This window comes from Calidris pugnax, unplaced genomic scaffold (assembly GCF_001431845.1).
Source record: "Calidris pugnax isolate Ruff unplaced genomic scaffold, ASM143184v1 scaffold244, whole genome shotgun sequence".
NCBI classification, from domain to species: domain Eukaryota; kingdom Metazoa; phylum Chordata; class Aves; order Charadriiformes; family Scolopacidae; genus Calidris; species Calidris pugnax.
The window spans coordinates 622,781-635,310 of record NW_015091141.1 but is presented as its reverse complement, the minus strand read 5'-3'; the positions used below and the strand labels follow the sequence as shown (position 1 = coordinate 635,310).

The window sequence follows — 12,530 nt, the reverse complement described above, 5'->3', positions numbered from 1 at the left end:
TCATAGACCAGTAGAGAAATCCCAGTCCCAGGAGTGGTTTGATCTCCGCTGCGTGTCCCCACTGGGCATCTTCTGCCAGATCCCCTCCAGACCCGAATCCTCTTGTGGGAGGCGTTGGGTAGAGCTGTGGGCAGGGAGCCCAGTGCGGGCTGGGATGGAGATGAGACTGGCAAAGCTTTGGGCTCGTGGCTTTCTCTGGAGCTTATCTGCCCCTCTTCAGAGTGTGGATTGATCCAAAGCTGCTTTTGTTCCATCCCTGCTTAGATATCAGTTACCAGATGAACTACTTTTCCTGGGAGACACCTGGGATCGGACGATACCTGACCTCCTTGAGCATCCAGGGTTTCTCCTTCCTCTTCCTCCTTTTCCTCATTGAGACAAACCTTCTCTGGAGACTGAGAACTTTGATCTGTGGCATCTGCAGGCGGCGGAAATGGGTGAGCTGAAGCGTGTGGGAGGGAGAAGTAAGGTGCCCACCAAATTAAGCCTGGGTATCCCTGTGAGCTGGAGACAGGTCCCCTTCATCTAAATCATCTTCCCGGGGAAGATATGATCCCTGGAGCAGGTTGCTCAGAGGGGCAGATCCTGTTGAATGTGTGGGTTGGTCAAGGGTGTCTGCAGAGGTGGCTGGTTGAAGGGACAGATCCTGGCCAGGTTGGGGGCACTGGAGGAACCCATTTGTCCTGCAGCAGGCAGGTGGCAAAGTGTTTTTTTCTGCCCCATGTTTAGGTGGCACTGCTGAACAGGGTGTCTGTGCTGCCAGAGGACAGGGACGTGGCAGATGAGAGAAAGAAGGTTTTGGAGTCGCCACCGGAACTGCTGTCTTCTCTCAGCAGCCCTCTGGTCATCAAGGAGCTCACCAAGGTGAGGAGAGCGTGGCATCCTGAGCATTCTGCTGCCAGCAGAGCCGTGATCCCACGGGGCTGGTAAAGCCACCACTTGCCTTGGTGGTCACTTGGCACATGTGGTGACTCTCATGACTCATGTCTTGGTCTCCACCAGGTCTACGACAGCCGGGAGTCCCTGCTGGCAGTGGACAGGATCTCCTTGGCAGTCAGCAAAGGGGAGTGCTTTGGCCTCCTTGGCTTCAATGGGGCAGGCAAAACCACCACCTTCAAGATGCTGACTGGTGACGAGAGCATCACATCCGGGGATGCCTTTGTGGATGGTCACAGCATTCTGGCCAACATCAAGAAGGTACCAAGGGCTGAAGGGGCAGAGGGTGGTGTTAGAAACAGTCCTGCATTTGCCTGGGCTGGACCACCTTGCAAGTGCTTCTGAGAAGGACACAGTTGCAGTTGCCAGGGGTGGAGGGAATATCCCAGGGACATTGCGTCCTTGTCTGACCCAGTTCTCTGTTATCTGGCCCCCTGGAAGCAGTCCCCTTTCTTCTGGGACCACAGAGATGAAACAAATGGAAGCCAAACCCTGTGATGGTGGCAAACCCTTCCTCAAAGGGCTTAGCTCCATAGCAGGAAATGTGAAAAATGTGAGTTAGTGATCACGGTCGGGTGACAGTCTCTCTAAAACAGGTGGGTCAGACCTTTGCAGACCCCTGCTAGAGGTCTCCTTGCTGGGAATTGCCCAATCCCCTTGGAAAAGCAAGAGATGAGTGAGGGTCAGCCTTTCAGTTCAAGCCCTGGGTACCTCAACCACTGTCCACCCCTGACAACATCAGGCAAGAAGAAGATGGGGAGGGTCTGCCTGAAATCATGGGCCTGCTTGCTTCCTGGACCACCTTGCAAGTGCCTCTGAGAAGGACACAGTTGCAGTTGCCAGGGGTGGAGGGAATATCCCAGGGATGTTGCGTCCTTGTCTGACCCAGCTCTCTGTTATCTGGCCCCCTGGAAGCAGTCCCTTTCTTCTGGGACCACAGAGATGAAACAAATGGGAGCCAAACCTTGTGATGGTGGCAAACCCTTCCTCAAAGGGCTTAGCTCCATAGCAGGAAATGTGAAAAATGGGAGTTAGTGATCATGGTCGGGTGACAGTCTCTCTAAAACAAGTGGGTCAGACCTTTGCAGACCCCTGCTAGAGGTCTCCTTGCTGGGAATTGCCCAATCCCCTTGGAAAAGCAAGAGATGAGTGAGGGTCAGCCTTTCAGTTCAAGCCCTGGGTACCTCGACCACTGTCCACCCCTGACAACATCAGGCAAGGAGAAGATGGGGAGGGTCTGCCCTGAAATCATGGGCCTGCTTGCTTCCTTCCGTGGGACTCTGACTTCTGTTGGGCTCTTGTCCCCGGAGAAGACCAGGATATGGGGAAGGTACAGACCCTCCAGTGCTTTCCTTCTCCTGAGAGCCTGGGCCGCCTGAAATGGCTCCTCACAATGAGGAACCAGCTTGGGAAACGCAACGTGAGACCATGCAGTTGCTGTCCTGGCACACGCTGAGTGTGTCCATCCCCACCAGACGATGGGGGAATTTCCCTCCCGTTTCGGAGCTGCAGCTCAGTCCCTTTCACTTTGAGCAAAAACCTTGCAGAGGTGCAGCAAAGCCCCTTCTAGCTTGGACGTGTCCTCACAGAGACCTGCCTGGGAGCTAATCCCTGTTGGGTTGCTCTTGCCCCAAGGTCCAGCAGCGGATCGGCTACTGCCCACAGTTTGATGCCCTCCTGGACCACATGACGGGCCGCGAGACCCTGAGCATGTACGCCCGGCTGCGGGGCATCCCCGAGCGCTACATCGGCAGCTGCGTGGAGAACATGCTGAGAGGGCTGCTCCTGGAGCCCCACGCCGACAAGCTCGTGAGGACCTACAGGTGAGAGGAGATGTGGAGACACCCCTCTGTCCCTCATCTCGTGGGGCTCTCCCTTTGCTCATAGCAGGTCTCTGTCTCCATTCCCGTCTTCTTCCTCAGTGGTGGTAACAAGCGGAAGCTGAGTGCTGGCATCGCGCTCATCGGTGGTCCCCCTGTGATCTTCCTGGACGAGCCCTCCACTGGCATGGACCCTGTGGCCCGGCGTTTGCTCTGGGATGCAGTGACACGGACGCGGGAGTGCGGCAAATCCATCATCTTCACCTCCCACAGGTGACAATTCTCCAGGCAGGGCTTGGCATGAGAGATCAGGGAGTAGCCAGAAAGGTGGTGGGGTCCAAGGGATGGGGGCCCACCTCCAGAGCCTAGTGGGTGGGCACTGCCTACAGCTTTACTCTCCTCCGAAAACCCAGAGAGGAGGGAATCCACTTCCAGCTGCTTCCAAGAACTTCTGCTCTTCTGTCTTGTTTCTCCTGCCCTGCTGAACAAGTCTTCTTCTGTCCTGCAGCATGGAGGAGTGCGAGGCCCTGTGCACGCGGTTGGCCATCATGGTCAACGGGCAGTTCAAATGCCTGGGCAGCCCCCAGCACCTGAAAAGCAAGTTTGGCAGCGGCTACACCTTGCTGGCCAAGACACGGAGTGAGGAGGAGGGCGAGCTGCAGGCCTTCAAGGCCTTCGTGGAGAAGACTTTCCCAGGTACGGTGAGCTGCTGGAGCGGTTGGCCTCAGAGGGAGGGCAGGATGCTGGCCATGAGCTTCAGGGAGTTTCCTAACTCAGAGCCTCTCCTTGCTCGTCTCCGCAGGGAGTGTCCTGAAACACGAGCACCAGGGCATGGTACACTATCACTTGACCAACAAGAACCTCAGCTGGGCACAGGTAAGGGGGTGCTGGAGCACGTCCCAGCCCTTGGCCGGAGGGGGCTGGAGGGGCTGTTCCTGCCCCTTCACACACTCTTCGTGCTTCGCTTTCATGCTCGGCTCATCTTCCTTTTCTTCCAGAGCCTCCCTCTGTCCAAAATCCAGGTGATATATAAAAAAAACAAGCAAATTTAAAAAGTGGGGTTTCTCCTTGCCCCTGTCCCACCTCCTGGCCCCAACAGGTCACCTGCATGTATGGCAGTGGGCGAGAGTTGGGACCCCTCCGTCCCACCCCCTGGTGCTGGCTGCCCCCCACCGCAGCCCTGGGGGGGTTAGCAGGGTCTCCCTGGGGGACAAGGGCTGGTCTGTACATCCCAGAATACTTCCCGGGGGCTCGGGAGGGTGCGGGAAGGGATGGGTTTGGTGGTTGTGTCCTCCCCCCTAACTCAGAGCCTCTCCTTGCTCGTCTCCGCAGGGAGTATCCTGAAACACGAGCACCAGGGCATGGTACACTATCACTTGACCAACAAGAACCTCAGCTGGGCACAGGTAAGGGGGTGCTGGAGCACGGAGGGGCTGTTCCTGCCCCTTCGCACACTCTTCATGCTTCGCTTTCATGCTCGGCTCATCTTCCTTTTCTTCCAGAGCCTCCCTCTGTCCAAAATCCAGGTGATATGTAAAAAAACAAGCAAATTTAAAAAGTGGGGTTTCTCCTTGCCCCTGTCCCACCTCCTGGCCCCAACAGGTCACCTGCATGTATGGCAGTGGGCGAGAGTTGGGACCCCTCCGTCCCACCCCCTGGTGCTGGCTGCCCCCCACCGCAGCCCTGGGGGGGTTAGCAGGGTCTCCCTGGGGGACAAGGGCTGGTCTGTAGGTCTGTGGGGGGGTTAGCAGGGTCTCCCTGGGGGACAAGGGCTGGTCTGTACATCCCAGAATACTTCCCGGGGGCTCGGGAGGGTGCGGGAAGGGATGGGTTTGGTGGTTGTGTCCTCCCCAGCCCACACCCTGCTGGGACATGGTGCTGGTGGACACAGCACGGACCCACCAGCACCCCTCTGCTCCCTGCGCCTGCCCCTCCGCACTATATATAAATATATATATATATTTATTTATAGTTTTATATATATAGTATATAACTATCCGTATATAGTGTACATATACATCTATATATAGTATACCACTGCATGTAGTGTTAATCTATATCTTTAAATTTATATCTATACATACTATGCATATAGTTATACTATATATAGTTTTATATATATGTGTCTTCTGTATACTCTGCATAGCGTATCTGTAGTATACAGTATATAGTATAGAATATATATACTATATATGCTGTATAGTATACACATATATACACATATATACACATATATAAAAATGATATATAGTTACATACCATACATAAAAATCTATATAGTATATACAGATAGTTATATAGTGTGTAGACTATATCGTTTTTTAATATATATTGCATATGTAATGTATTATATATTGAGCAGAAACCTTGGGCTCAGGGTTATATAAATATATACATGTATCATATAGATATGTAAAAAATATATATAAACCATACATTTTTGAATGGGCTCAGGCACTCTGCTAAATAATGCACCTCCTGCCTTCCCACCACCCTCCTGCCGGGGCAGTTTCGCTGCCCCCGGGGGGAAAATCTCCCCCTGCTCTGTCAGTGGCAGCCGTGGTGCCCTGCTGTCCCCTGCACTCCCTGCCATGTGTCCCCTGCAGCCACTGCCCTGCTGTCCCCTGCAGTTTCTGCCATGCTGTCCCCTGCAGTCACTGCTGTGTCCCCTGCAGTCACTGCCATGTGTCCCCTGCAGTCCCTACCGTGTGTCCCCTGTGGTCACTACCTTGCTGTACCCTCCAGTCCCTGCCATGTGTCCCCTCCAGTCCCTGCCCTGCTGTCCCCTGCTGTCCCTGCCATGTGTCCCCTGCAGTCCATGCCATGCTGTCCCCTGCAGTCACTGCTGTGTCCCCTGCAGTCCATGCCATGTGCCCCCTGCTGTCCCTGCTGTGTCCCCTGCAGTCCATGCCATGTGTCCCCTGCAGTCCATGCCATGCTGTCCCCTGCAGTCACTGCTGTGTCCCCTGCAGTCCATGCCATGTGCCCCCTGCTGTCCCTGCTGTGTCCCCTGCAGTCCCTGCCATGCTGTCCCCTGCAGTCACTGCCATGCCGTCCCCTGCTGTCCCTGCCATGCTGTCCCCTGCAGTCGCTGCCGTGTGTCCCCTGCAGTCCCTGCCGTGTGTCCCCTGCAGTCCCTACTGTGTGTCCCCTGCAGTCCCTGCCATGCTGTCCCCTGCAGTCACTGCCATGCCGTCCCCTGCTGTCCCTGCCATGCTGTCCCCTGCAGTCCCTGCCGTGTGTCCCCTGCAGTCCCTGCTGTGTGTCCCCTGCAGTCCCTGCCGTGTGTCCCCTGCAGTCACTGCCATGTGTCCCCTGCAGTCCCTGCCATACTGTCCCCTGCAATCCCTGCCGTGTGTCCCCTGCAGTCACTGCTGTGTGCCCTGTGGTCACTGCCGTGTGTCCCCTGCAGTCACTGCCATGTGTCCCCTGCAGTCCCTGCCATACTGTCCCCTGCAATCCCTGCCATGTGTCCCCTGCAGTCACTGCTGTGTGCCCTGCGGTCACTACCCTGCTGTCCCCTGCAGTCCCTACCGTGTGTCCCCTGCAGTCCCTGCAGTCCCTGCCTTGCTGTCTCCTGCAGTCACTGCCATCCTGTCCCCTGCAGTCCGTAACATGTGTCCCCTGCGGTCACTGCCCTGCTGTCCCCTGCGGTCACTGCTGTGCCATCCCTTGCAGGTCTTTGGGGCCTTGGAGAAAGCCAAAGAGAAGTTCCGCCTGGAGGACTACTCGGTGAGCCAGATCTCCCTGGAGCAGGTCTTCATGAGCTTCACCCGCTTCCAGCACTACACAGAGGACAGAGGGAAATGAGCAGAAGCCCCAGTGGTGCCCTTCGTCACGGACTGGCCCTGCTGCCTATACATAGTATATATAGAGACAGTAATTTATATATCAGCGTGTCTTAAATAATGTATAAATGTAAGAAACTTTTCACGGGGGAGGGGGGAGCGGTGGCGGCGTGCCTCCTGCCGCCGGGGTCACACGTGGTGCGTGTGTCACCACCGTGCTGTGTGTGCGTGTGACACTGCCGCTCGCCAGCCTTCATCCCCAGCCATACAGCAAAAAAAAATCACAAACACAAGCCCAAAAAGCAGGGGGAAACCTGTGTGGATGGGGATTGGGACGGCGGAAGGGGAGTGGGATGCTGTCCCCAACCCGCACCCCGTGTCCCCCCTCCATGTCCCTTTTCCCTGCCCAACGCTCGCACCCACGGGGACGCTGCTCCGTGGGCTTTGCCGCATGTCGACGTGTCTCGTGAGGTGGTTTGCTCGTGGTTTGACAGGAGGCTGTCACATAGCTTAGATCCAAACCCTTCGCTGGGTTCATTAGGTTGTGGTTGCCCTTAGAAGCACTTGGTGTCCAGCTGGCGGGGGGAGAAGGCCAGTGTCCTGTCCGAGGGGGGAGGCTCTGTCGCCTTTAACCTCTTGGGACTAACGCTGTCCCCTCCTGCCTGTGGCGGGGGCACGGCCATCCCCAGGAGCTGGGAGGATGTGTTCCTGGAGAAATGCCCGGAGCTGGCCCCTTGGTCCGACACGTGGTGGGTCGGGCGGCAGAGCCAGCGCCAGGGGTGAGCGCTGTCACGGGGTGCCTGGGGACACCGCGGGGTGTCCCGACACTCGCTCCTGCACCGGGGACAGGGTTTAACCAGCAGCACCCCCTCAGCGTGCTGGGCAGCCACGGGACCAGGGCTGAAGGCCAGCGATGCTCTCGCTGTGCCCGTGTCCTGCTGTGCTCTCCCCTCACACCCCACACACCTCCGTCCTGTGTCCCCCTCCTCGTCCCGCTCCCCTCCGGACCTTGCCCGGCCCCGGGGGACGCCGCTGGGCAGGGTGCATCGGGCACCAGCACTGCCTGTGCCGAGCCAGAGGCAGCAACTGGGATTTCTCTTCGGCGTTTCCCAGTGGTTGGGTTGCTTTTTTTATTTTATTTTGTTTTATTTTAGTGTATGTTTTAAATCCGTGTTGATTCTCGTCTGTCCTTAACTAGTCCCTGTGTCACCCGGCGGCAGTCCCCTTCGGGCCGGCTGCTCCGCCCTCAATGCAGAGCTATTTGCACTATAGTAATACACACAATTGCACATAACTAAATGAATTAATTAATATTTATGGCGAGGGGTGCTGATTCCCTTCTAGTGATTGCATTGTCAGGGGTTGGGTTATATTTTTGGGTTGGGTTTTTGTTTTGTTCCTGTGACTGACTCATTCTTTCCTGTTCCGTTGTATTTTTGGTTTGTTTTTTTTTTTTCCCCTCTTTGCCTAATGTTGTTGTTCAAAACCAATGGTGCATCATGTTACTAAGAATTTCCCTGAATCTTAGCGCTGTGTGTTTTTATTAGTAAGCAGCTGGCAGGAGAAGGGCGTCCCTAGAACACCTTGGAGCCGCTGGCAGGGAGGGACTGCTCCCTGGGAGCATCCCTGGGGAGTTGGGGGGCAGAGCCAGGTGCTGCCGGGGGCACCCTGCAGTGGGAAAAACCTTAGCCCCTTTCCTCTGAGGGGTGCTGGTGCATGGGAAGGGCTGGGGGGGGACGGGACTTTTGGGTGGGAGGGTGCCTGGAGCCACCCAAAATGTGCTGGGCCCCTCAGTAACTGGGTTTTATTTTGGAAGGGGCGATATGGCAGGATGTGGCAGAGCCTCCCGGGCTTTGCCTGGGATGGGGAGCAGTAGGAAAGTGGGGGTTGCAGGAGGGCAAGATGCCAAATTGCAACAGGCTGGCAGCACCCTGAGCACAGCTGGGACACCCCCTTGCCAGCACACAGCCCACGGAGGGTGCCTGGAGCCACCCAAAACATGCTGGGACCCTCAGTAACTGGATTTTGGAAGGGGCGATACGGCAGGATGTGGCAGAGCCTTCGGGGCTTCACCTGGGACAGGGACCAGAGGGAAAGTGGGGGTTGCAGGAGAGCAAGATGCCAAATTGCAACAGGCTGGCAGCACCCTGAGCACAGCTGGGACACCCCCTGGGGGTACTGGTGACACCCCCCTCCTCCAGCAAGACATGGTGGCACAGAGGCAGCACGGCCCCTGCCGTGAATGCCGTGGCAGAGGAGTTGATGGCAAGGGTGGCATCTCCCAGCCCACCATTGCTAGGCTCATCCTGGCCTAAATGAAGAAGGGCTTAACGAAGCAGCATTTCGCAGTCACACGCTGCTGTAACAACCTTCTGGCTACAGCAGGAGCTGCTCAGCATGTCCCCTGCCGTGAATGCCGGGCAGAGGAGTTAATGGCAAGGGTGGCACCTCCCAGCCCACCACTGCCACTGGCCTAAACGAAGAAGGGCTTAACGAAGCAGCATTTGGCAATCATGTGCTGCTGTAACAACCTCTGGCTGCAGGAGGAGCTGCCGCCTGTGCCCGGTGCTGCTCGTGCTGTTGGGGTCACAGCCACAGCCCAGGGGCAGGAGACAGGACCAGGATGGCTCATGGGACAGCAGGGCTTGGTACTGACCCGGTCACAGCAGCTGCTGGTCCCACTCTAGCCCCCTGGGACAAGATGGCCACGTGTGGTGGGAGAAGCATCGCAGGCCCCAGGTGGCTGCTGCTCCCCTCCGGCTGCAGCGTGATTGTTATTCCCAGTGCAGGAATAAAAAAGATTTATTTCTTTTTTTCCAGTAGGTGTTTCCTGGTCTCCTTTAGAGGCCGAGAGCAGCTCCAGCCTTGCTGAGCTGGGGCTGTGGCAGGCTCCTGCTCAGTGTCTTGGGGGAGGACATGGGATAAGATGGGGTGTCCTCCAAAACCCAAGCTGGGAAGGGCTCAGTCCAGCCTAGCAAAGCCCACTGAAGGATTTTTGTTTGAGTCCCAGGTGCCTTTGGGGGTCCTCCAAAGCCCAAGCTGGGAAGGGCTCAGTCCAGCCTAGCAAAGCCCACCGGCTGAAGGATTTTTTGAGTACCAGGTGCCTTTGGGAGCAGAAGTGGGGGCTCCCCATCCCCTCCACTGCCAGCAGCCACAACCATCCTCTCTTAGCCTCCCCCCCCCCAACAGCCATGGGAAAGCAAGACCTTGAGTTTGGGGCTCAACAGAAGGCTTTTGTCAGAGCAGTGGTGCCCTGGCACCCTCATTCCTGCAGCTTTACTCATCTACATACCACAATCTGGCTCCGAACCACAGCTCAGCCCCCTGCCCGTGACACCTGCAGGTGCCCAGATGTGTCCCCCACATCCTAATCCCAAACATAGCCCCCACAAGGCAGCACCAGCCCCTGGCTGGTGAGATGGAGCACTAAGGAAGACAGAGCTGCTCCAAGCCCTTTGCCTCCAGACCAGCACAGTACCCTCTGGGCCAGGACTCGGCCACCAGCATCCCCCCTCCACAGGGATGCTCCGCTCCACGCCAGCCCAGGCCACGATGCCGCATTCGGGCCACTTCACCATCTCCTTCCAAGACCCACAAGCTCCTCTCCACTGGCAGTTTCAGCGATTTATTGCCTGGCGGTCCTGCTACAGCACCCCGCTGTCCTCCCCGTGGCTACGGACGCGGGGGTGGGTGCTCTCCCTCGTCCCCAGCACGGCACCGCAGTGTCCCTGGGAGCTGGTGGCTGCAGGAGCTGCAGCAGTCCGAGAACTGGCACTTAAGGAATCCTGGCCGGGGCCACAGGCTGCTCCTCCACGCCGGGTGCAGGGAGGGGGCAGGCGGCCGGGCATGGCTGTGGTCCGGTCCCACAGGGCTGGCAACGTGGGTCACTTGGTTTCGGTCAGCTTTTATAAAAATATGTGGTTCTAAAACACCACCGGTTCCGGGTTCTGACCAGACGCTCTCAGCTTTGTTTCTCTTCAGAAAAACCCCAAACCCCTTCTTCCCTTTTATGAGCAGTTTTGGATTTTGGCCAGAAATTGCTGTGCCCACCACTCCTCCAGGTCGATGGGAACAAAGTCTGGAAGAGAAGGGAGAGCGTGGCAGAGCAGCTGGAGCAGGGAGCAGCGCTCCGGGTGCTCCCCCTCAGCCACACCATTTGCCACTGGAAGGAAAAAATAAAATGACAGCCCCAAATTTCCCCCACCCCTCTGACCTGTCCCCAAAAAGCCAGGCTGGATTTACAGGGACCTTCTCAGCTGCTGCTGGAGCCCCCCAACTGTGTTCACAGCCCTTACTCCAGCTGCCATCAGAGAAGCAGGTTGTCCCCGTCCTTGCTGCACTCCGGCTTGGTGCTGGGTGGCCCCAGGAGAGGCAGGTCCCCGCGGTGGGACTTGAGGGGCTCCTCTCCAAACCCACCTTGGTGGCTGGAGAAGGCATGATTTCCAGAAGAGTCATCAGCCGGGCATCCTGCTTGCTTGGGCTCCTCCAGTGAGACACAGCAGGACATCCCCACCACAGTACCGGGGGCCAGCTGCCCCCCCAGCACCCCCCAGGCAGCCTCAGCACCAGCAGGACAGACCCACCCCAGCACTGGGATCCTCCTCCTCCCATCCCAGCCCCGCGCAGGTGCCCGGCTGAGCCCACACCAGCTTATTGCACCCATGACCCTGATGCACCCCTGAGTGTCCCGACTGCTCCCCACTTACTTTTCAGTCCGGGGTTGGGGGTTTTCTCTACGTACTGCACGGGGCCGCAGGCGCTCTCCCCGCTCCGGCTGCCGTCCAGCTGCTGCTCTACCTGCTGCCAGGCTGGGGGGGGGGGGGGGCCGGGGGGGGGGGGGGGGGGGGACAGGAAGGTTTGGGATGGGGATCCCCAGCCCGGGAGAGGAGCAAAGGAGGGCAGGTCCCCAGGCTGGGGATCTGCCAGGTCCCCAACACGATGCTGCTGCCTCAGGAGGGACCCCCCCCCCAGGCTCCAGCTCCCCCCAGGCTCCGGGATGGGGTGGCTGCCCCCAGGGACCCTCTGCCCCCACCTTCATAGACGAAGCGGACGTTCTCCTCGTGGGCCAGCGTGTAGCACTCCTCGGTGGCCGAGACCTGCTGCGGCAGCACCTGCGGCCTCTTGCCGTTCACTCTGTTGAAGACGAGTTTCTGGGCTGGGCTGTCGGGGGAAGCCAAGGGGAGGTGAGGGGGGGCCGGGCAGCTCTGCCCACCCTGGGCTGGAAGGAGGAGAGGGGCCATCTGGCTGCCCCCAGGTTGCCCCACGGCAAGCACGCTCGGCCACAGCACCCAGCTCTGTCCCAAAGGGAGGGGACCAGCCCCCCGGGGAAGCAGGGGGATGTTGTGCAGAGAGGGGTGCAAGCGAGGGGAGGCTCCCCAGGGACAAGCAGGCACTGCCCGTCTCCCACCCAGGCACCTAGTGCAGATCCAAAAATTAAAAAAAATAATCCGCCACCAAAATTGCTGAAAAACCAGGAAAATGGAAGTGAAATCCAGCAAGGCGCTGGGGACACACCATCCTGCTGCACCCCACAAAGCCAGCACCCCGGTTTGCTGGAGCAGCCCCAGCACGTCCCCAAGGTGCCCCAGGACTGGGAGGAAACCCTCTGCCAACTGGGAGCAGGTCAGGCTTCCCGAGGGCAGGACACTGCCACCAGCCCCGGCCTGGAACCAGTCAGAACCGGCCAGATGAAAAAGAAAGGGTTTGGGATGAGAGTCAGGGGCACTTCCAGCGCAAAACTTCACTCTTTTGGCTTTTCTGCCCAGGTCGGGGCAGGATCCCTCTGCAACGGCCACGTTTCTCACGGGACAAAGTCTAAGGGGCCTCGGGAGCGCACATGGGTTACGGCGTGTGGGGCAGGCGGGAGGGGACAGGCAGCTCCTGCTGGGGCAGGGGGGGGGACAGACAGGGTGATGCCCTCCCAAAGCCCCACAGAGCCGGGGGGCAGCACCCCCGCAGGCAGGGCAGCAGCCAGGAGCGTGCCCCC

The 12,530-nt window shown here is 58.1% G+C and overlaps 2 protein-coding genes across 2 annotated transcripts in view; one reads left to right on the top strand and one right to left on the bottom strand.

The window, feature by feature from the left end:
* ABCA3 (ATP binding cassette subfamily A member 3) overlaps positions 1–8,066 on the top strand; it is a 39,393-nt gene extending 31,327 nt beyond the window's left edge. The window contains exons 29-30 of the mRNA XM_014958818.1: positions 3,559–3,632; positions 6,435–8,066. Coding sequence (XP_014814304.1) covers positions 3,559–3,632; positions 6,435–6,566 — 206 coding nt within the window. The 3' untranslated portion in view covers positions 6,567–8,066. The remainder of the gene's footprint in view (positions 1–3,558; positions 3,633–6,434) is intronic.
* Positions 8,067–10,148: 2,082 nt separating this feature from the next.
* Positions 10,149–11,853, bottom strand: FAM195A (family with sequence similarity 195 member A). Its single transcript, XM_014958675.1, has 3 exons — positions 11,577–11,853; positions 11,251–11,352; positions 10,149–10,622 (listed from the first exon to the last, which is right to left on the bottom strand). The coding sequence occupies exons 1-3, from the start codon at positions 11,782–11,784 to the stop codon at positions 10,552–10,554; spliced, it is 381 nt and encodes a 126-aa protein (XP_014814161.1). The 5' UTR covers positions 11,785–11,853; the 3' UTR covers positions 10,149–10,551.
* Between the last annotated feature and the right edge of the window lie 677 nt (positions 11,854–12,530).